The sequence below is a fragment of the Peromyscus leucopus genome, chromosome 19 (genome assembly GCF_004664715.2).
Source record: "Peromyscus leucopus breed LL Stock chromosome 19, UCI_PerLeu_2.1, whole genome shotgun sequence".
In the NCBI taxonomy this organism is placed as follows: domain Eukaryota; kingdom Metazoa; phylum Chordata; class Mammalia; order Rodentia; family Cricetidae; genus Peromyscus; species Peromyscus leucopus.
This window is the reverse complement of record NC_051079.1, coordinates 21,635,968-21,659,698: the sequence shown is the minus strand read 5'-3', so window position 1 is coordinate 21,659,698 and position 23,731 is coordinate 21,635,968. Positions and strand designations below refer to the sequence as shown.

Sequence of the window (23,731 nt, the reverse complement as noted above, 5' to 3'; positions counted from 1 at the left end):
TAGGACCCTCACCCCAGACAGAGTTTCTCTGTGTAGCCCTGGCTGTCCTGGAACTCACTCTGCAGACCAGGCTGGCCTCAAACTCAGAAATTAGCCTACCTCTGCCTCCCAAGTGCTGGGATTAAAGGCATGCGCCGCCACCACCCAGCTAAATAGGACATTTTTAAACAACTGATGGTTGAAAGAAGAAATCACCAGGGAAATTAGAACACTCCCTGAAACAAACAAACAAACAAACAAACAAACAAACAACCCACAAAATAGCAGAAGTGTTGGGGTACACCAAAAGCAATGCTGAAATTTATGGCTATGCAGCAAGGTTCTCAATAGCTGAATTTTATTCTTCAAGGAACAAGGAAAAGAGCAAGCAAGCAAAGAGATCAGAGGAAAAATAACACAATCAACAACTGGTCTTTCAAATAACTGACATAACTGACAAACTTTCAGCTAGATTGGCTAGGAAAGGGGGAAAAAGCTCAACTAACTAAAGTTAAAAACCAATGAGGACACTGGGCTAGGGAGATGGCTTAGTAGATAAAATGAGTTCGGATCCTTGGAAAAATCTAAGCAGGGGTATGGCTCTCTGTAATCCCAGGACTTAAGAGACAGAGATGGGGGATCCCTAGGGCAACATGACTAACTGGTCTAGCCAGTCGGGGGCTCTACATTCAATAAATAAAGTAGAGATAAAGGAAGAGACCCTGTTCCCTGCATATATGTGCACACACGTGAATACACATACACACAGTGATGTACCTTTAAAAGGGGTGGGGATATCATGACAGGTTTTCCAAGAATGAAAATGAAGCACTATAAACTGTATCTCATCAATATATCCATTGGATAATAGATGAAATAGAAAAACCACCAACTTTGATTCATGAAGAAATATAAATCTACATAGGCAGCCCTCTAACTAGTAAGATTACATCTACTATCAGAACCTTCCCAGCAAAGGAAAGCTCAGGACCACATGACAGTAAATTCTACCAACCATTTAAAGAACAGTATTTTTTTTCTATTTGAGACAGGTTCTCGACATAGAGTCTTGGATGACCAGGCTGGCCTTGAACTCAGAGATCCTCCTGCCTCTGCCTCCCAAGTGTTGGAATTAAAGGCATGCACTACCATGCCTGGCCAAATTAAAATTAATTCTGACAAATTATTCTGAAAACTTGCAAAGGAGGAAGCATTTCCAAAGTATGAGGCCAGCATTACCCTGATACCAAAGCCAAACAGGCACAACAATAAAACTACAGTTCAAAGTGCTACAAAAATCCTTAAAAACAAAACAAAACCATAATCACAACAAAAAAAGCCTAACAGGGACTACCAAGCCTGGTAACCTGAGTTTGATCTTCAGAACCCACAAGGTAGAATGAAAACTGACTCATATTATCCTCTGCTACACAATCACACACACACACTAAACGTAACTTAAAAAATTACTAGCAAACAGAATTCAACAACACATTAAAGGGATTATGTGGGGTTGGAGAGATGATGGCTCAGTGGTCAAGAACACTGGCTGCTCTTGTAGAGGATCCCAGGTTTAATTCCCAGCACCTGCATGGCAGATGACAACCATCTTATTAACTCTAGTTCCAACTCTAGTACCGCTTACGGTCTCTATGGGCACCAGGCACACATACGGTGAACACACATATATACATGTAAGTAGATATCCACACACATAAAATAAAATAAAACTTTTTCAAAAAGTATTAGGTATTATGTCACAATTAAAAAGGAACTGCTGACAGAATGTTAGGATGATGTGGCATAACAACAGTAACAAAAATTGAGGATGGGTTGGGGTGACAGCTCAGTTGGTAAAAGTAGATTGCCTTATAGGCAGGAGGACATGTGTTTGAGCCCACAGGATCTAGGAAAAGTCACATGTGATGGTGTACATTTATAATCCCAACACAGGGAAGCATAGAAAGGTGGGTGCCTGGGCCTTACTGGCCAGCCAGCCAAGCCTATTTGGAGAGTTCCAGGACAGTGAGAGACCCTGACTCAGAAAACAAGAAATGAGCACCTGTGCAACAGGCACTCATGAATACATATGTATAATTGAAAACACACACACACACACATTAGTGAAATACATGGTATCAAGATGAAGAAAAATCCACAATGATTTCAAATAATACAGAAAAAGCATTTCTCAAAATTCAATATCCTGTCGTGATAAAAACTCAATAAATTAAAAGTAGAAGTAAAGTCAAAAACACAAAAGTCTACAATACTCAGTGAATAAAGACAAAGCCTTTTCTTTAAAGCCAAGAAAACAAGAATGTCCATTTTCATCACTTGTATTCAACGTTCTACTAGAAATTCTAACAATCAGGCAAGAAGAGGAAGTAAGGTATCCAAATAGGAAGGAAGAGATAAAATCACCTGTTCCATTTGCTCATACTAATGAACAATGATCTTAAATGGACATTAAGGAAATTATTCAATTTAGAATAACATCACAAAGAATTAAAACACTTAGGAATAAATTCAACCACGGACTTCAAATGGAAAGACATTTTCTGCTTGAGGACCAGAATACTTATAATTGTTAAAACTCAGTACTACTTCAAATGGCAGATTTAAAACAATCTGTTAAAAATCCATTGATGGCTACAGAGTAGTCACCCTAGAATTCATATAAAACCTCAAGGAACCCCAGATAGCCAAAACAATACCGAATAGAAAAGCAGAGGGGACAAGAAGATGGTTCTTCAGGTAAGTGTCTGCTGTGCAAGCCTGATGACCACAGAACTCAGGCAGAAGAGCCTACTCCCAAAAGTCATCCTCTGACTTCCACATGCAGTTGTGGCATATGCCTGCACACATCCATACAATTTTTTCTCTTAATTTCAAGGAACCCCAACCAAAACAATGTTGAAAAGTGAATAGATCATATATTACTTCAGAATTTACTATGAAGCTCCAGTAGCCAAAACAGTATCATGGGTTTAGAAAGAACAAAACATCAAAAGGAATGAAGTAAAATACAGAAATAAACCCTCCTACAGACAGCCAAATCAGTTTTGAGAAGGGATCCAGGGTCATCAATGCGGAAGGGACAATCTTTTCAACAAATGATGTAAGGAAATCCATATTCCTAAGAATAAAAGCAGACCCTTTTATAACAATTATCTCAAAAATGGATCAAAACCTTTTTTACATAGCCCTTACATAAAGCTATGTAACTCATTTGGTGATACCACAGCATAGGAAATAAGTTACATCAAAATTAAAATTACTTTTGTACCAAAGAACATGATCAAGAGTCAAAAGGACGGGAGAGACTATTTGTAAATCATGCATCTGACAAGGCATTAATACATGTATATCTAAAAAGGCTGGTAAGATAATTCAGTGGTCAAAGTGCTTGCTGCAAGTCTTGTAACCTGTTTCATCCTTAGAATCTACGTAAAAGTGGAAGGCAAGAACTCCATAAACTCATGATTTTCCATAAGCATACCATGGTACATGTGTCCCCATTCATAATAAATTAAAAAGTGGGTTCCTAGAATAGTCTAAATAAGAGGCAGAAAGCAGAATGAAGTTGTCAAGAGCTGGAAGAAGCTAAGGGTTTTGTTTGTTCATTTTGAGGCAGGATCTACGCAGACTTAGCTGTCCTGGAGCTCACTATATAGACTAAGATGGCTTTGAACTCAGAGCTCCTCCTGCCTCTGCCTCCTTAGTGCTGGGATTAAAGGTGCCTGACACCATGCCCAGCCTACAGCTAAATTGTGTTAAGATGATTTCTAGAGATGGCTTTTCACAATATGAATTCAGCCAATGCACCTCAACTGTACAGTTCAGATACAAATCTTTTGCCAAAATGAAAATATTTTACAAAAAAAAAAAAAAACCTGAGTGACTAGGCAACATTCCATACAAGAGGTCAAAATTAACATGGCCAGTCCTGAGACAAACTGTCCAGGCTGGCTTTGTACTTATTAGGTAGCCAGGAGTCTGTGGTACATGCCAGGCAAGCACTCTACCAACAGAGCTGCATTATTCAGGCCCTAAAATCCATGTTATGCTTAGATATCTGGAACTTAAGAGGAAAACTTGCCTATAAGCTACTCACATGGGCTGCAAAAGAAATCATAGAGAGAGAACATAATGAAAGTGGCAGGATGGGAAATGTTGCAGAGTCTTATTATATGGAAGCTATTTCAGTATTCTGAAAATTCAGTAAATAGGAATTAAAAAGGCAATGGGTCAGGCTTGGGACGCCCCTAAAAAAGACACACAGCAAAGATAATTTAAACTTAGTAATTTCTCTTTAAACAGTGTAGAACCTCCCATCCCCTTGAACTCCAGGGTATGGTTTCATCACTTGCTTGCTGTATTTACCTTACCTAACACTGTGGTAAGTGGAGCTCATCCCAAGACACCAAAACTCGAATAATTCTCAAAATCCTTCTGTTCATGTTTAGAACCGATTTGTGGTTCATTATATACTCTTTATCACTTTTAGCTAATGGAATCAAACAATGCTGGGGGTGGTCTGCCTCCACCTAGTGCTGAGCTGCTTTGTGAGGTCCTTCTGCGTCAGCCCACCTGCTCTCCTATGCAAAGTACTCATGGGCTTTGACAGGCTCTTCCCCACCCCCAACACCATTTTGGGTTTTTGAGACAGGGTCTCTCTGTCACGCTGGCTGTCCTGGAACTCTCTATGTAGACCAGGCTGGGATTAAAGGCATGAATCATAGGGCCTGGCTTTAAGATTTTACTTTTCTGGTTGTGAGCCTCGCCTTTAACGGCTGAGTCATGTGTGTGCAGGTGCAGGGGCCAGAGGAGGGTGCTGGATCCCCTAATGCTGGAATTACAGGCAACTGTGAGCTGTTCAACATGGGTGTTGGGAATAGGTCCTCTGCAAGAACAGCAAGTGCTCTTTATCAGAGTCCTTTCTTCTAGCCCCCCTTTTTTATTGGGGGAGGAGGTTCAAGACACGGTTTCTCTGTATAGCTCTGGCTGTCCTAAAACTCTTTATGTAGACCAAGTTGGCCTTGAACTCAGAGATCTTCCTGCCTCTGCCTCCCAGTGCTGGGATTAAAAGTGTGCACCACCACACCTGGCTTGAGAGGTTCTTACAGAGTTTTAGTCCATGAAATCCACATTCCTTCAACTGTCCAAAGGTCATTGAGGCCAATAATAATCTGTTTTTAAAAAATCAAGGCCTCACTTTGTATCAGAAAAAGGATTTTTTGTAATTAATGGGTTACTGATAAAACTTCCTTGATCTACAGAAATCTCTCATGATTTTTAAGAATTCTAAAAATTGAACAAGAACCCCAAACTGTGTTTCTCCCTTTTCTATTTGCCCAATTGCTATATGTAATTGAGTAACTTTCAATTATATCTGTATTTCTTTTAAGAGTTTCTTAACCTTTTCTTTCCACAGCTTAACTCCCAAGATTAAAAAAAAAAAAAAAAATCCCTACTAAGAGAAACAAGAAGTAAGTTTGTTGTACTTCAACCCCAACTGGGATACCATAATCTTTATTCGAACAGGGTCTTGCTAAGTGTCAGGCTGGTGGGGGAACTCCCAATTCTCCTGCCTCTACTTCCAGCATGCTACACAATTCAATTCTGATACCAAATGCTCAGGGTTAATGTAAGAATCCACAGTGCTAGGAATCAGGCTTCCTCCACAAGACTGTCTCGACCTCAGACATGAGCTGCAAGTCATATCTTCAGGCCATCAACATTCCGGGATGGCTGTAAAGTGGACGTTCCCAAGAACTTCTTGGTTTAACAGTTTGCTGAATGATTCACATAACTCAGAAAAGTACTATGTCTTTCAATAAAAAATTGTAGTTATGACCAGTCTTACTAAAAAAGACACAAATTCGGCCAACCGGGTCAATGAAAATTCAGGAGTGGTCTAGAGGGTAATGCAGAGCTTCTGTGCCCTTGCTCTCCTGGCACATCAACACAGTTGCAGTGTCCAGAGCATTTAAGTCTTGCCATGTAATCCAGGCCAGCCTCAGACTCATGATCCTCAGTTCGACATCAGTCTCCCAAATGTTGGAATTACAGGCGTGCATGGCACCTGGCTCGTCCAGAGTTCTTTACTGGGGCCTCACTTCAAAGGCATGATTGACTAATCAAACAGGCAATGTGACTACCCCAAGTGTATTTCTGGTGACCAGCCTCCACCACAGAGCAATCTCAGGGGCCTACAATGAACCAAATCAAGAGTATAACAAAGATATTTCAAGAATCCTAAGGGTTTGAGATATTCCTTGTTGGGAGCCCGGGATAAAGCCCAGACAAATTCCTCGTCATATCACACACAACAGAAAGGACTGTTTTTTTGTCCTCACAGAGAATTTCTCTAAGACAATGATGAGACAACCCCCCAAAACCAGAATGAAATTTTATTACGTACAGTTTATAGAAGCAGGAGTAGTACTCTTCTGTACAAAGTAGACAACAACTGGTCTTAAATACAACGGAGAAAAACGTTAGTCCTACGACCACAGGTAGAGACACACTAAAACATTGAAAAGTATCTTCTTTCTTGATAGTCCATTGTGCATTTTTTAGAGATGGGGATGTGTCCCAGGCAAGGTCACAATGGCATTTTATTGCCTTCGATGCTGATTTTCACTGCATGTGCAGATCTGCTTTTTTTCCTGATATCTGTGAACTTTCTCATCTGTTTATCCAGTCGACTGATACCTTTCTTGGAGGTTGCCTGAAACTAAGATTGGGGAAAATTGAAGAACAAATTATTGAAATATGTAAACCTAGCAGTCAGAGAGCCTGAAGCTTAACAACAACCAGAACATACTTTGGTGACCAGCAGAACAGAGCAAGTGTTTAAAAAAAAAAAAACTATCGACCTCTCAGTGATGACAACTGGTTGTGTTGTTGTCTATGCTTTATTTTTAATTTTGTCACAGCCCATAGAAAGTTCTAGATGACAGAATTTCATCATTGACATCTGACTATATGTGCTAACTACTTAACATATGATTTCAAACAGTGCTGGTACTAAAAAACACAAAGTCATTAGAGAAAGACTTTAAACATAACCAACACAGGCAAATCTTGAGGTGCTGAAGTTCTAGATTCAGCCGTGGGGTGAGTCTCTGCTCTGCTTCAGCAGGATCCAGAATCCTATGCAAACTATACCTGGTGGTCTCTACTACTAACAGGACATCTCCTACTTGCTTTTACAGTTAAAGGCTTAATTGAGGTTTTTTGTTGTTGTTTTGCTTTATTAAAAACATATATTTAAAAAATATTTTGAATATTGCATGTCTTATATGTGGTTCCCAAGGAACTGACAGCTTTTATAAAATAAATCTGGAAAAGTCTATCACTGATGTCAAAGACCAGTGTGAGTTCTTGCTAACTGTAGCTAAAAATTCAGATGTTGAGAATGGTTGAGTGTAGTGGTTTGAATGAGAATGGCACCCACAGGTTCATGTATTTGAATGCTTGGTCCCCAGGAAGTGGAACTGTTTGAAAGGATTATAAGGATTGGGAGGCGTGGCCTTACTGGAGGAAGAAGTGTGTCACTGCAGGGGGGTTCTGAGGTTTCCAAAGCCCATGCCAGGCCCAGATTCTCTCTTTGCCTGTGGATTAGGATCTACCTCTCAGCTATGCTCCAGTGCCATGAGTGCCACCATGCCCCCCAATGATAATGATAATGGACTGAATAACCCTCCAAAACTGTAAGCAAGCCCCTAATTAATTGCCTTCTTTTACAAGAGTTGCCTAGGTCTTGGTGTCGCTTCATAGCAACAGAAGAGTGACCTTCCCTGCTGGCGACATTGCCATGAAGGCTGGTGTGGGTTATGGGGCAGTGGGGAAGAGGAGAAACAGTCACCCACGGTGTTATCCAGCCGTAAACCTGAGGGCTACAATACCGACTTGCCACTGGTGCAATAACGGCATGACTATCTTTCTCAGAACCACTTTCTCAGTCCATGTGAGAGAATTTATTCGTGGTACTGTAAACCCGACCAAAACCCACAGCTTGGGAGGCCATATGCCCTAGGAGGGGAATCTATTACTATTGTGTTGCTACACTGTCATGTTGTCAAAGTGCCTTTAAACATCCATGGTTATACTCATAACATTAGTCCTGCTCTCAGTCTTGGTCAGAGAAGCTTCTTTCTACAGTGGGCATTAGTTAATGTAGTGACTTATAATTAGTCAAAATGCTGAGAATGAGTGACTGTTCAGTTGTTAGCCATATAATAGATAACTGTATCAACACCCCTAAGGCTCAGGGAACACAGAGGAAGAGGGGTGGAAAGAATGTTAAGAGTCAAAAGATGGGGAGGAGTGCTGTGAAATGCTGTCTTGTGGACATGAGCGTTGTACTCATTCATAAGCTCATTGAAGCTATGGTTACCTGCCCAAGATTACGCCAATAGGATCAGCCAGCATTCCAGCAGATAGCAGAAACTGGACTCAATGACTTACAAAAACTATATATAAATTGGGGATAGTGAGATGGCTCAGCAGGTAAAGACACTTTCTGCCAAGCCTGATGACTGAGTTTGATTCTCAGAACCTAAGTGGTAGAAGCAGGGAACCAACTCCTAAGAGTTGTACTCTGACATCCAGAGGTACATTGTGGCACACACACCCATACACGTGCAAGCACATGCACAAACAAGGAAATTAAAATCCAAAACTAAAAATCTACAGAAGGAGAAGATATGAATGCAGGAAAGGTGTATGGGTATCCAGAAAGGGAGAGGATATTGGGGGGTTGGGGTGGGGGGAGGAAGATGTATTGTATACATGTATGAATTGGCAAAGAATATTACAAAATAAAAAAGAATGGTGAATGATTAGTGACAGGTGTTTTTCTTTTACTTCTCCCCAAATATTTACTACTAAATCACCTCTAAAGTTATAGTCTCAGAAACACCAAAGAAGGTAAGCTAAAGACTCTCCTGAAGTTGTGTACTATGAGCCTTCTTAGTCCTCTCATGGTCTCAGCCTCACCCTCATATGAAGCTATTTCTTTACCAGCCAAGGAACCAACTTTCTATGGCATTCTTAAAGTTTTCTAGGAATATCCCAATTCCACATTATTCAATACTTGGCACTAGTACTCTCAGCATAAAAATTCACTGTCAGATGAGAAAATGTTGTATTACCAGCATAACATCCCTTTCATTTTTGTACAAGGAGTTGGAGGCCTTACTGCTCCAATCTCTGACAATTACCTGACTCCCTAAAGCTCTACATACCAAGCTGGACTTCTCTTTGCTCACTCCTAGGATCTTCTCTAACAGCTTGAACCCTACAGGATCTGTTTGGCATCAGCACCAAGGACACACCAGGCTAGTGCCAGACTACATCTGCTCACTGCATATATGTAACCTGCAAAGTTGCTCAATGATCTAAGGTTCATTACAGACATCCAGTACCTAACATGTCAAATCCAATGATCTTCATTTCCTGATTCATCAGTTCTGTAACATTCCTTTGGACGTTAGGAAAGCCATAATGTTTTTATCAAGAGGAAAAAAAAAGCCTATAGAAGACTAGCAAGGAATGTCTGCTAAAAACACAAAACAAAAATGGGGGGAGGGGGGTTACAACTATATGACAACACATTAAGTCACTAAGAATGGGAGTCAAATGGTTTTTTTGTCATGTTAAGTTAAAACCAAACCTTTAAACTCAAGTTATGAGTATGATCACATTGCAGACTGAAAAATTCTTAAAAAGGCTAATGTTCATGCATGCATAAAAAGGAGCAAAAAGCTATAATCCAAAATGTAAACTTATAGTGAGAATATGTTATATTAATTTTATTTGTAATGCCTGTATTTTAAAACTTTAGATAAAAATATGCATTGCCTCTGCCATTTTACTTTTTTTTTTTTTTTTGTAAATAGTTCCAGCATTCAGAGGCAGATAGGGGTCTCTGTGAGTTTGAGGCCAGCGTGCTCTACATAGCAAATTTTGGGCCAGCTAAAATTTTTGTATCTCAAAATAAAGAAGTTTTAAAAATCAGAAATAAACAAATTAGTATATAGTCACATAAATCACAAAGACTATTACACTTAAAAATTATAAATCTCCAATGTGGATTAATGAGAAACGAATAAAATGATATGTCAGTCTGGCTGGTAGAGCTACATTTTGGCAGCCTAGATAAAAACCAGCAAATTATGACTGGAAATACAGGAGGAAGCTCTCTCTTACACTGGAGAAAAATGACAGATAGCTCTCCTACCCCTGAGGATATGGGCTCACAGCCAGCCACAACAGTAGATGGGCATACGGCCCCTAGAAACATGGAGTCTGCTTTCAGAGCAGACTGGCCAACAAATTTTTATTACATTTTTGTGGCTACACTGTCATTTCCAATTTTCAAAAACAAAAGAACTAGGAAAGGAAATATGAATGAAGTAGCTAAAATGAGGGAGGGTACAGTGAGAAAATATAAAGTTAAAAAAACAGTTGCCAGGCGGTGGTGGCACACACCTTTAATCCCAGCACTCGGAAGGTAGAGGCAGGTGGATCTCTGTGAGTTCAAGGCAGGTGGATCTCTGTGAGTTCAAGGCCAGCCTGGGCTACAGAGTGAGTTCCAGGAAAGGTGCAAAGCTACATAGAAAAACCCTGTCTTGGAAAAAAAAAAAATGTTAATAAAGGGATAGCAAGGAGAAATGAACACTGACTTAGATATGGAACAAACCAGAAAAAAGGAAAGTACAAGTAGAGGAAGATGTCCTCTGCATAAAACTAAGTCCTTTACTTGTTTATAGTTAATTGCACATCACAGCAATGTCAAGTGGCAGCACATGAGTGGACTGAAGGAAGCTGAGGGAGAAGCACAAAAGGCAGCAGCAGACACTGCACTCAGCAGCAAGCTGTCACTCCGGCCTCAGTGTCAGCGGCTTATGGCCAGGTGATGGATACCTGTGCATCTGCATACCCAGCAAAATGTTTTATATAAAGAATTCTTGATAAATGCTACAGGAAAAGTCACTTCCCATCCACAAAAAACCCACTAAGCAGTTTGTATGCCTGTAATGCAGACTAAGATTCTGGGCCCAAATAAAAAGGCTTTTTTTCAGTCAGGCAGCAGTGGTGCACACCTTTAATCCCAGCACTCAGGAAACAGAGGCAGACAGATCTCCAAGCTCAAGGCCTGCCTGGTCTACAGAGTGAGTTCGAGGACAGTCAAGACTACACAGAGAAATCCTGTCACAAAAAAACCAAACAAATTTTTAAGGACTTTTTCATAAAAATAGGTAACAATCAGGAAAAATAAAATGTTTACTGGGAAAGTAATGATCTATTAGTCTCTAGGATACTAATATAGAAGGGGACCTCAGTGTGAACTCCTAAGGATTCAGAGGCCTTAATGTCTTAGAATGCTGCCCAAGAGCATTAATTCAGAAGCTGAATTCAGGCCAGGCCTTTTCTGGCTAAGAAAGCACACACTCTCTTGGCAATTCAAGCCCATGCATAGCTCATGCTTCCTTGGGAATACCTCTTGTATACACTCTGGCAGGGCCAGGACTACAGGGGCATTCTGTTGCCTTCAATGCTGAACTTGACAGCACGGTGCATTTTGCTGAGCCTCTTCTGTTCTGCAAACCGCCTCTTATGCTTTTCCAACCGACTTAGGCCCTTTTTAAGAATACCAGGCTAGAGAGAGTGGTTTGATGGGAGAAAAAGATTACCAAGAAACAGCATTTGGGTAATGTCTTCACTGATGACAGGGCAAGTGTCTATTCTGACAATTTCACAACAAACGTTTCAGCAGATGGAGAGAAAGAGAGAGAAGGCTCTGAGAAAGCAGGTAAACTTTATTTCTCATGATTCTTTAAGTGAATGAATACCTAAAAGATCCTAAAACAGATCTTGTGAATGAAATAAACCATAACTGCTACACACATTATTAAACATAAAGAAAGGGGAAAATTCAAATGGTTTTGCTCTTCCTCTGCTCACTCACCCTGGATGACTCCATTTCTACATTCCACTTGGGCCTGACGACATAGTCCTTGTTTGATGGCATTGGAACTCTAGCACGGGCACAGAAGCCAGGATCTCCAGGTCTAAGAGCCCTGAGGAAGGGAAGAAAAACTAATTACTTAGCTGGCCACAGGAGTCTAAGCGAGATTTCACCCTTGTAAAGCCAGGCCCACCACATTCAGCTGCAATGTTTCCATCCCCTGTCATCCCACCATCATACTGCTAGTGTGTGAACTACTCACTCTTCAATGCCAATTCCCTTTTTATATGAATTCTTGCTTCTCCTTGGCTTCAGATGTAATCATGCCCTGTCCTTTCCAAGGCTAGTCTCAAGAAAACTTCGTTTTTAAATTTCTATGTATGAGCATTTGCCTTCATATATGTTCATGTACTACTAGAAAAGGAAGTCAGGTCCCTTGGAACTGGAGTTACAGACCGTGTGAACCACAATGTGAGAGCTGGCAACCAACCGTAGGTCCTCTGCAATAACAGCAAGCGCTCTTGAGCCATCTCTCCAACGCAAATACTCTAAATCCTAAGTTCTCTAACCTAGTCTCAAGAGTCACTAGGTGATGAGGAAAAATTAGGTTGTCTAAATGACAACCTAATGGAGAAAACTTTTTGAGGTCACTACAAATTCCCTTGCAGTTATAAGAAGTAATAGAGACCCCAGTGTCTCTCTCAATAGTAACAACTTTCCAAACTATAGTGTATCACAGTGAGGACACTGACACTTTTATCTTATCTCCTTCACATTTCTCAGTTTTTCTTGTACTCATTCATGCTTATATTCAGACAACATTGAAAATAACCATGCCACACTAAGATTACAATTCTTAGTAAGTAAAGCCCTTCTGTCAGTGCCTGGGCATTTAAGCCATTCAATCTTTAGGAACTCCCCCTAAATGTATGGAGAGCAGACTTACACCTGCTGGGAGTAGGGAGCAAACATCTATCCTCTTACCTCCAGGCTGTCCCAGCGTATAAGAACACATCTTCTCTACTGGCTCTTGGCTACACTCCTCAGCCAAACTGCTTAGTTCATTTCTTACTCTAGGCTCTAAATCGAACATTCCCCCCAGCTATGGAGATAACCATCAAATCTGTGTCGTGTCTAGCATGACTAGACCCTATGGTGTTGAAGAGTATCTCATTAAATATCTCACTCACAGTGAATTGCTTGAAAAAAATAACTTACTACTGATTTCTTCAAATCTACTTATCCTTAGTTTTAGTGATCAGTAGAATCACTGTCTCCATACTCCGGTTTAAATATTTGGTTAGAATCTTCAATTGTAAGCCAACTTCTCCCTAAACATGTCACCAACTCTAAGCACTGCCTCTAGAATGTCTTCTCAGCCTTCTGCTACCCTCTGACTAACCCCATTTAGCTGTATCACTGCCTTCAGCCCACTGCTCTAGCTGTCTAAACGATGCCTTCTAATCAAATGTGACAGTTTCTCACAAAGGCTCAAAACCTTCTGCTGAATTATAAAGAGAAGCAAACCTTCCACAGCCTGACCTTGGGCTCCTGCTGGTCCACACCTGCATCTCCAGGACTGTCTCTTACCACACTTGTTACCTCACACTGCCGCTGCTTCAGCACCCCCGCCATTCTGAAACCAGGACGGCACATATGCCTACAAATCTTGGTCTATCTCCCTTCATGAAACTATACGTGACAACACGGGAAATTTTTAAGTTTCTTTTGTATTCTTTAAGCTTTAAACTAAAAGAATTCTAGTACTTAGCAAGCAGCCACAAAATACTTGTTAAATGAACTATTAATTTTTCAGAGCACCCAATATAAATTGAAAAAAATCACCCTTTATCAATGGGAACACATAATTTAATACTGTTCTTACAATGAAGTAAAACCAGAGATCCTCTATACATGCTAAGGAAAATCAAGGCAAAACCCTTACTTTTCCTCTCCTGTCAGCACCTTCTCCAAGTCTCTTCGTGGTGTCTGACCACCAGTGCTGGGAAAAGAACAAACAGTGAGATACGGGGATCTTAAATCCTCACAACTAGGAAAAGCACATCCAACTATCAAATCCATACCAAGGTAAGTGCCTTTATACGGAATCACAGAAAACGTGTGTGCATGTGCGGGAGTGCAGTGGTGGTCAGAGGGCAACTTTCCTTTCTGACTTCACTTGGGTTCTTGGGATCACTCAGGCTGCCAGACTTGCACAGCAACTGCCTTTACCCTCTAAGCTGTCTTGCTGGCCTGAAAACTTGTAATCATTTTAAAGTACTGTTCACCTTAATACTCATTCATGAAGCAGGTTTCATTCTGGGTGATCTACACTAACTATACTTGTAACTGATAACCCTGCCCTCAAGGAAGTATCCAGAAAACTGAAAAATTGAACCAACATTTTCCCCCCTAGAGTTTTGGAACTGGGACTGAGAAAGTTGTTTTCTGCAAATGGCTAGAACACTCCAATCTCTAGCACTCCAGCACTGTGTCCCAGGAAGGTCCTCCCCCACACACTACATGAGATTCCACGCGTGCATTCCTACCTGTTCCCTCATACCTGCTCAGTCTCCGTCGCTGAGGCATTTGCTCTAGATCCCTCTGCTCCCTTTCTTCTCTTGTCATTCCTTTATAGTTTGAGGTGAGACCAAATATAGGCCGAGACCACTCGTCTGCAGTAAGGAAAATAGTCATTATTTAGTCTACAAAACAGCATTTCTCCTGGGTTGTTAAATAATCACACCCTAGTACTGGGCAGTATTACAGGCATTTATAGAGCATTCCTTTTTAAAATGTGGAGCACAGGAAGGATGAAAACAAACCTAGAGTTCAAAATCAATATGTACTTCAGTTAGGACCTAGACTTCTCTGGCATAAACAGGTGCAACCCACAGCAACAATGGCTTTCTTGACAGTAGTGCTCTCTATATAGCCTCTCATTTAATCTTTATAATAACCCCCCCCAAAAAAAACAAAGAATTACTAAAACTTCTTTATTACAGAGGTGGAGGCCAAGCTTGAAGATTAAGTCACTAGCCGAGGATTTGCAGGAAGGCGGTGGAGTCAAGACTGTGAACTAGGCATGGTTAATTCCAGGGCCTGCATTTTCCTCTCCCCATGTTCTTGCTGCACAGCTAGAAGACATATGCTTTTAATTGCTGTAGTTAATACCGGAAAGCATATTTAAATAAACCTAAGAGCATTGTAAGTCTAAGAGAGACAAGTTAGTACCTGTACACAGGCACTAAAACTCTTCCATTCCACTTTACTAAATCATTTTAAACAAACACTGGTAAAAATAGTTTTTACACATGTACATCTCTCCCTCTATAGACAAATAAAAAGCAAACTTTACATACTGATTAATTTCCCTGCCATATCCTTGTTGGACCTTGATTCCTTGGGGTGTTTATACAGATACATCACTGCTCGTCCAATCCCACTATGCTTCAGGGTCTCCTGGCTCACACTAGGTAGCTGGGGAACAAAAACATGCATATTAACATAAAACATGCACAATATTAACAAAATACATGCATATTAATTACTCAGGTGCTAGGAGGCATGCTAATTTAGAGATCTTCAAGGCCTTATTTGTTCATATTAGAACTAACACAAAATTCCAATTTCAGGATCTATAAAGACATGGAACATCCTTTGTGCTGACATCAAAAGTCAAGATTTCAGTATTAGTGAAGTAAAATACAATAATGCAAAGAAATACCAACTACGAATACTTAAGAGGACAGCAGTTCTGCCCAGGCCTTGGAATCCAACATACCTAAGCCTGAATCTATGCACAACCGCCAGCTAGCTGCATGACCTTAGATAAATCATGTACCTTGTCTTAGTTTCCTCATCTACAAAATGGAGGCAATATCCCTATCTTACAAGTTTATTGTGAAAGACCAATAAGCCAATACAAACACAAAGCATCTAACACAGTGTTTGACACACAGAGGTCCTTTCAAGTTTCTTCAGATGTTAAGCAGGGTATCCTAATCATACAAAAAGGGAACCCAATTAGAGATTCCAATTCAAGTTTATAATCTCTAAATGTAGTACACTTTCTACTTCAATGACCTCTCTACATGCTCACTACTGGACTGCTCTACCAAGAAACCCATGGCTACACTAAGAACTCTTTCCTTGAAAACTGTCATTAACCAAATTTTACAAGGTTTTTCTTTTTATGTTCATTTTATTATGTATAGTCTCTTTTCCCAAAACCCCCTCTCTGGCAGAGTGTAGCTAAACAAATTTATAAGGAAATGGTACAAAATACAGGTCTTGACCACAGAAAAGCAACCACATTAGATATTTAATGAATTAGATCATCTGTGCTAACCTCTTGCAGAATCTTCAAGAGTTCCTCCCGAATCTTGAGTGCAGGCAAACTCCTATCTGGTAGAGGTGAGAGCCATTCTTTGATGGCAGACATCACGCCACTGTCAATAAATGTTTCTTTAAGGTCCTGTCTGAAATAATGACGACAAACGTGATAATAATGCCAAGTCTATCACCCTCTGAGTTTACTTACATAGTGATGTTTCAAAAAAACTGCTTTAAAAAAATTATTTATATACTCAATATTTACTTAACCCCTTTCCTAGTTTCAAAAGCAGCATGAAAGTTAGCTTACACTTCAAAGGTAACTCACTAAGATATGCAGGTTTTACAAAACAGATTAAAACTGGTATCAATGATACAGATAGTCAAAAAAAAAAGCCCAATTATTACAACTTTAAAAAAAAAAAGAGGCTGGAGAGATGGCTCAGCAGTTAAGAGCACGGGTTGCTCTTCCAGAGGACCCAAGTTCAATTCCCAGCATCCATATGGTGGCTCACACCTGTCTGTAACTCCAGTTCCAGGGGATTTGACACCCTCCCACTAATGTCCATAAAGTAGAATTAAATAAATTATTTAAAAAAAAAATCAACCTATAGTTCATTTCAGAGTGGGGAAAACAGAACTGTGCTGTTCTCTGACAGAAAACAAGGAAAATATAGTTTTCCTAGCAGGGGGAACAATATTTCAATCGAATACCATATTTAAATTCTGCTTTATGCAATGGAATGAATTAGAAAATTTGGCGATGGAGAAGTTTTCTAGTTGGATCCCCAATGTGCCAAGGCATTTCTTCAACTATCAAAACAAGGCTGTGACTTTATAGAGAATTGCCCAACAAGGACTTGGGAAGAGTGCCATTAAAGAAGAGCAATGACTGAGGAACAGGGTCAGATAAATCTACAGCACAGACAAGCTGCAAGCAATAGCTCCCAAGGCTTGCTGTTTCCTACTACCTTGGGAAAAATACATGAAAGTTTACAAGGTCTCAATTGTCTATAAATGATAAAATTAGTAAATTTCCAGGTTTTCTTTAATATAACCAGTTTTCTGTTTGTTCAAAAAGCACTAAGACTTAAGAAAAATTCATGAACTGGGTGGTGGCAGAGCATGCCTTTAATCCCAGCCCTCAGGAGGCAGAGGTGGGCAGATATCTGTGAGTTTGAAGTCAGTCTGGAAGTTCTAGGACAGCCAGGTCTACATAGAGAGATCTTGTCTCAAAAAACAAAGATTCATGAAGAACCATAATTGAGGAAAATTTACCCATCTCTAATTTTCTGTGGTCCAACAGAAGGCCATAATTATTCAATAGTTCTAAAACAATAGTGTACAGGTTGAATATAATTTTATAGGTCAGAATTTGTTTGCTTTCTTCTTGTTATTTTTCTCTTTGTAGCCTTGGTTGCCCAGGAACTCACTCCATAGATCAGACTGGCCTCAAAATCAGAGATCTACCTGTCTGCCTCCAGAGTGCTGGGATTAAAGGAGGGCACCACAATCATCCAACTTGAATATCATTTTATTAAAAGGAATTTTTTTTCCCCAAGAAAACAAAATACTTACTTTTTAAGGTGCATAACCACAGTAGGCAATAAAGTTAATTTTTTCAGTGCTGGCTTTTTTTGATTATTCAATTGCCTGTCTTCCTATTCAGAAAACAGAACACCCCCCCCACAAAAAAAAAGGTTTAAAATAAAGCAGCATTACTCTTAATATGCAATTATAACAACCACTACAATTCTGGACCTCAAAATAGTTATTCAAAGAAAGTATAATTTTCCTGAAAGAAAAGGATGAGCTATTTTACACAAAGCCAAACTCCTTATCTGTCTAGTCAATGAAACCCATAGTTACATTGTTTTTTTAACTATGAGAACAGAGAGGGACAATTTCATTGATAGTACTGACAAGTCTTCAAGGTTTTGGAATTCACTCAAGGAACAAAATACACCTGGGAAAGTCTGCTTTATCGTCAAGAATTATCTTTCCATAAGTAGGAGGGTAGGACGGACCTATTGCCAAAAATATTACTTGGGTAATTTCTACTTTTTTTTAAAAATCATAAAATACTATATTCTACAAATATACAACAGCGTATCCAATGTTCATTTCAACAAACACAGGGTTGGTCTTCATTTAACTATACGTCTACCTATTTCTCCCTTCACCCTTGAACTGTTTCAAATAAATACAAGACAAATCATCAAAACACTGGGCTATCTCAGCAAGGAGCTGGTGGTGAAGCTCAGTCATCGACCTTTTGCCTTTGGCGGCCAAGTGCCTGGGTTCAGTCCCCAGCGCCTCAAAACAAAAAACAAAAGTACCTCTGCAAATGTTTCTCAAGGATCAGAATTTAGTTTTTAAAAATATTTGCCAATTTTTAATAATTTGGATGGATACAGATATATATTTCCCAGTACACTGAGTCCGCTGCAATCTCTTGATCAGGGGCAAACCAACAAATAACTTTATGGCATATTTTATATTTGAATAGACATCAACCTTGGTAATGGACCAGGAGCTATGACAACAAACCTCCCGTTCACTTAAAAAAGATTCAGTTTTACTTACCATTTTTTTTTCTAACCATGTGGCTAAATTTTGGAAATTAAGATTATTTACAGGATTAAAATTTAGCAAGTACATACTTTATTACAGAATGCAATACATACTTTTTACAGCAGCCTAAGGTTAAACATTTAAAGAAAGAAGATGCCACACCATCCATTTGGTGGGGGAAAGAGCAGGTAACCTAGAAGGGACATCTTACCTCCGCAGCTTCATTCATCTTTACGATCATGGCACTTACAACGTCATCTGCATCACTAATAAAAGTGCCCCCATCTCGATTCCGTCTGCGTTTGCCACACATGCTCTTTTTCCGTTGTAACATCATCTCAAAATCCGACAGGAAGTCCATACTAGGCAGAAACACAAAATCAAGCTCTTTAATCACTCACCTTTAATTACAACCGAGAACACCCAATTGTCTAGTCTTCAGTCAAAGAAGTGCTACTTTGTTTTTTTTTTTGAGACAGAGTTTCTCTACATAGCCCTGGCTATCCTAGAACGCACTCTGTAGACCAGGCTGGCCTCAAACTCACAGATCCACCTGCCTCTGCCTCCTGAGGGCTGGGACTAAAGGCATGTGCCACCATGCCTGGCGAAGTGCTACTTTTTAAAAAAGCTCAAATACGCATAACTTAGTACCACAAGAATAGTGAACGAACCTTACACTTTATATCCAATTTCTGTTCTATAATACTGATAAATATGAATCACAAATAGGTCTCAGTTTTCCACACACCACATTTACATCTGTCACCTATTAGCTTGAGAACGAACATTTCAAGTCCTCAGTCAGGAGCATATTCAGTTGAGGTATACTGCTTTTTAGGAATAGAAAATGTTCGATTATTTGAATATTTTTGTCTTATGAACCATGACTAGGAAAAAAAAAAAGGAAAAAAAATCAACTGCTGCTGTTTAGTAATAAAGAGCACAACTCAAAACAAAGTTGACTATAGGCATGCTAAGTGCCTGACCTTTACAGCCCTCGTTACTTACACTTGATAGGATGTTACCTCATTCTGCCACATGCTAATAAATTCAAACTTCTAAAAGCAGCACCCTGCTTCTTAATTCTTGCACATCACTGAAAGTATTTCATACATTTCTTAAAGTATAAGCTTTACAACTGTGAGCAGTTGTAAAGAATAAATCACCTGGCTAGGCGGTGGTGGCGCATGCCTGTAATCCCAGCACTCGGGAGGCAGAGGCAGGTGGATCTCTGTGAGTTCAAGGCCAGCCTGGTCTACAGAGCTAGTCCAGGACAGGCTCCAAAGCTACAGAGAAACCCTGTCTCGAAAAACCAAAAACAAACAAACAAACAAACAAAAAACTACCCTATTCATGGCATCATCTTTTTCTGGACATGGTTCACAACTATATTAACAAAAGTAAGTCAATTATAATTAAAAAGCATTTTGGTATTAACTTTAGATTTATTTCCCCTGCCACCCAAAATGAACTTCTTCCCCTCCCTGAAAAAATTTTTATATTGTTATTTTTTAGTAGAGTTTATCTTATAAGAAATAAATTAGAAATGTCATATAACCTATAATTTAAGACATCTGAGCATACAGCAAATAACAGCAAACAACTCCCTGACACTATTTGAGGAAGTGAAGGGAAAAAAAAAAAACAACACTTCCAAGTCTGGAAACCTAGATGAGAAACAGGAAAGCTCAATAGTCTCTACCGTCAAGACCTTTCTGGGGTTGAAATTTCTAAAAACTAACAACAAAAACACTCACTGCTTTCCTCTCTTTATGTTATCATCAGAATCAGAATCTTCTGCTTCTTTTAGCTGTGTTTCACTCTTCTCTTCCTCCAGATCTTCTTGGTTAAACCCCTAAAGGTACAGTAGTGAGTTAGCCCAGTTACCATAACCACCTACAGATCTCCTTCTGCAAACAACTCCCGATTTGTCACATTAAATAATATATCCACAAAGGACAGCGAGTACTGATTAGGTATCAAAAGGGGCGTAGCAAAAGCTCCCTCCTTAGGCACCAGTGTGGGGAGTTTGCTTGGTTCTCGAAAAGCCCATACTCATGTGAGCACTTTCATGCTTTAGTGTCTCCTTTTAGTATGCAGAGGTCAGCATACTATTCACAGAGAGGAGGAGATACGGTCCTGCACTTTCCAAATTCTACAACCTGAAATACTTTTATTCTTTGTAAGGCTATTTCACTTTGTACTATTTCACTGCAGTATTAGAGAACTGCTACCACAGAACGAAACAATTCACAGTTAAAGGAACAGTCTTATACTTACTGTAAATTCCTCTTCCTCTTCATCACCAGATTCTCCAAATATATCTGCAATAAGATTTCTAGAAAACCAAATATAAAAGCACTCATCAGCTTTCTTATATTTGCATATGTACTGTTTTACAAACCAGGTATTATTTATGGGTCATAAAATGAGCGACCTTCGGCATCAAATTCAACAGGCTCTAACAAATGTATACACTCATAACCAGTGCCCTAATCGAAGAAGCCCATTTCCCCACAGCCTTTTCTCATGTAGTACTCAACCCACAGGTGAGGGTGTTTTGCTTTGTTGTTTCAAATACTCTACTGACTGAGCCACACCTCCAGCCCCTTACAGCCCTTTTTTTTTTTTGGTTTTTCGAGACAGGGTTTCTCTGTGTAGCTTTGCGCCTTTCCTGGAACTCACTTCATAGCCCAGGCTGGCCTCGAACTCACAGAGATCTGCCTGCCTCTGCCTCCCAAGTGCTGGGATTAAAGGCATGCGCCACCACCGCCTGGCATCCTTACAGCCCTTTTAAATGAGCCTCCACCACCAACACCCAGAGGTAATACGATCACTGACCCTAGCACCATGAATTCTGCCAGCTCTTAAATGTCATGTATTTGGAGCCATAACAGATTCCTTTCAATCCCCTCTAGTCAACATATTATTTGAGACCCACTCATGTTGTAGTGTGTGGTAATACTTCAGCACTGACCCTGACCCTAACTGAGACCCACTCATGGTGTAGTGTGTGGTAAAACTTCAGCACTGACCCTGACCCTAACTGAGACCCACTCATGGTGTAGTGTGTGGTAACACTTCAGCACTGAAGTCCTAAAGTCAAAGCCAAGCAGTTAGGCAGCTGAGGTTTTGCACCTCATAAAGCCCCTCTTTACTACTGAAGAGCCCTAGAAACCCCGTTCTCACTTACTCTTCTTCATTGCCTGATTCACTATCGCTCCCAAACAGATCCTTCTCTTCACTCTTCTTTACAGACGATTCTTCTTTCCCCACGTCCTCTTCACTGTCAGATGCTACTGTCTTCTCTCTTTTACTTGATTTGTCTGATACAACATCACTATCAGAGTCGTCAGCATCAGAGACAACTCGACTCTTCTTTGCCGCTGTTAGAAAACACAATCATTCACATTATTTTGTTATGTGTTACTAATTGTAATGTGCTGTGAAAATGTGAGCACTGGGGAAAAAAAATCAAATAGCTAACAACTGGTGTAGCTCAGTAGTAAAGCACTTGCCTAGCAAGCACAAGGCCCTGGGGTTCTATTCTTGGCTCAAAAACATGTAAAAAGGCACAATGATAGTCATTTTATACATTTTCTGCTACTTTACCTAAGAAGGAGAGGCTAAATGATAAATCATCAATGTAAGTGAGCGTCAGTAAGCACCTTTCCTTTGGGGACTGAGAAAACTTGAATACAGTCTGCTGGGCAGAATGTACACCCTTTCTGTGCTGTGCAGCCTTCAATCTAAACTGCCAATTCCCCATGTTCCTTCTGTTAGTATCAGACTTCTGGGTCAGATGGTGGACCTGAGGCTGCTTCTTTGAAAACCAGTGAAGCCCAGATTTACATAAGAAAAAGCCGAGTGTACCTCAACAAGAGAAATAAAGGAAAGCTTGGGAAATCCTTGAAGGTAAGACAGGACTCTGGAAGGAACAGGAACAAAGACAAAGAATACAGAGCAGCCAGCCAAACACTTCCAAAAAGCAAGCTAGATGAAAGCCAGGTAGCCATACCCTCAGGGCAATCTACAGCTCTTATGAGCCCCAAAATCAGTTGGGGTTTATTAAGACAATGATTCTTCCAGAGGAAGAGAACACATGAATCATAGGGCAACAGCCAGGCATAATCTTCAGAGAATCTTTGTTAAAAAACTGAGCTACCCCAGGGGCCTGAAATCAGGAAGACCCATAGGTCTCGGAGTTGCGGTTTGGCTTGCCGCCACCCCTGCTGAGGGAGGGCCCAGAGAGGCAGTGGTGGAAAGGAGAGCTGGATCGTAATGGACCAAAGGGTGCAGGCAGCAGAAGGCTGCATCAGGGTAGGAAGTGCATAAGAAAAGACAAGGAACAGATCTCATCTGTGAGAGTTGCCCCAGAGTATGATAGCTCTGAGCTAGAGGCCAGCAGTAGATCCAAATGTGGAACCATTTATCTGTTGTTCCCTGCTTTAGAGTCCAAGAACTCTGAAAGCCAAGAACTTGAGAGCCACAATTGCATCTGTCCAGCAGTGTGATCAGTACTCAGGAGGCCTTAAAAATAGGAACTTGGCCTGGCAGTGGTGAGGCATGCCTTTAATCCCAGAACTAGGGAGGCAGAGGCAAGTGGACCTGAGCTCTGAGTTTGAGGCCAGCCTGAGAGAGTTCCAGGACAGTCAGGGCTACACAGAAACCCTGTCTTGAAAAACAAACAAAAACCATGACAGAAAATGTCAGTGCTGTGGTTGCTTTCTACACTGCCAAGGAACATGGAGCCTTCCCCATTCCAAGCCAGAACAGGCAGCCAATCTAGGTGGAATGTTTGGAGAATCTGGTGAAGATAGAGAACCTGCCCAGTCTACAGACTATGTGGTATGCCAAGCT

General features: G+C 40.3%; 1 protein-coding gene across 6 annotated transcripts in view; it reads right to left on the bottom strand.

Moving 5' to 3' along the window:
* Iws1 (interacts with SUPT6H, CTD assembly factor 1) overlaps window positions 1-23,731 on the bottom strand; it is a 44,253-nt gene that overhangs the window by 3,998 nt on the left and 16,524 nt on the right. For 3 of the 6 annotated variants that reach the window (XR_003734244.2, XR_003734245.2, XM_037197029.1), the window contains exons 4-13: window positions 22,065-22,257; window positions 21,152-21,209; window positions 20,629-20,726; window positions 19,083-19,233; window positions 17,876-17,958; window positions 16,314-16,443; window positions 15,325-15,442; window positions 14,526-14,637; window positions 13,908-13,964; window positions 11,963-12,074 (exon numbers count right to left, since the gene is read on the bottom strand). Coding sequence is in view for 4 of the 6 variants with exons in the window: in XM_037197029.1 (XP_037052924.1) it covers window positions 11,963-12,074; window positions 13,908-13,964; window positions 14,526-14,637; window positions 15,325-15,442; window positions 16,314-16,443; window positions 17,876-17,958; window positions 19,083-19,233; window positions 20,629-20,726; window positions 21,152-21,209; window positions 22,065-22,257 (1,112 nt within the window). In the remaining 2 variants the exon portion in view is untranslated. Of the gene's footprint in view, window positions 1-5,480; window positions 6,722-11,494; window positions 11,653-11,962; window positions 12,075-13,907; window positions 13,965-14,511; window positions 14,638-15,324; window positions 15,443-16,313; window positions 16,444-17,875; window positions 17,959-19,082; window positions 19,234-20,628; window positions 20,727-21,151; window positions 21,210-22,064; window positions 22,258-23,731 lie in introns of those variants that run through there. The other 3 variants (XM_028867070.2, XM_028867069.2, XM_028867071.2) reach the window with 3 other exon arrangements.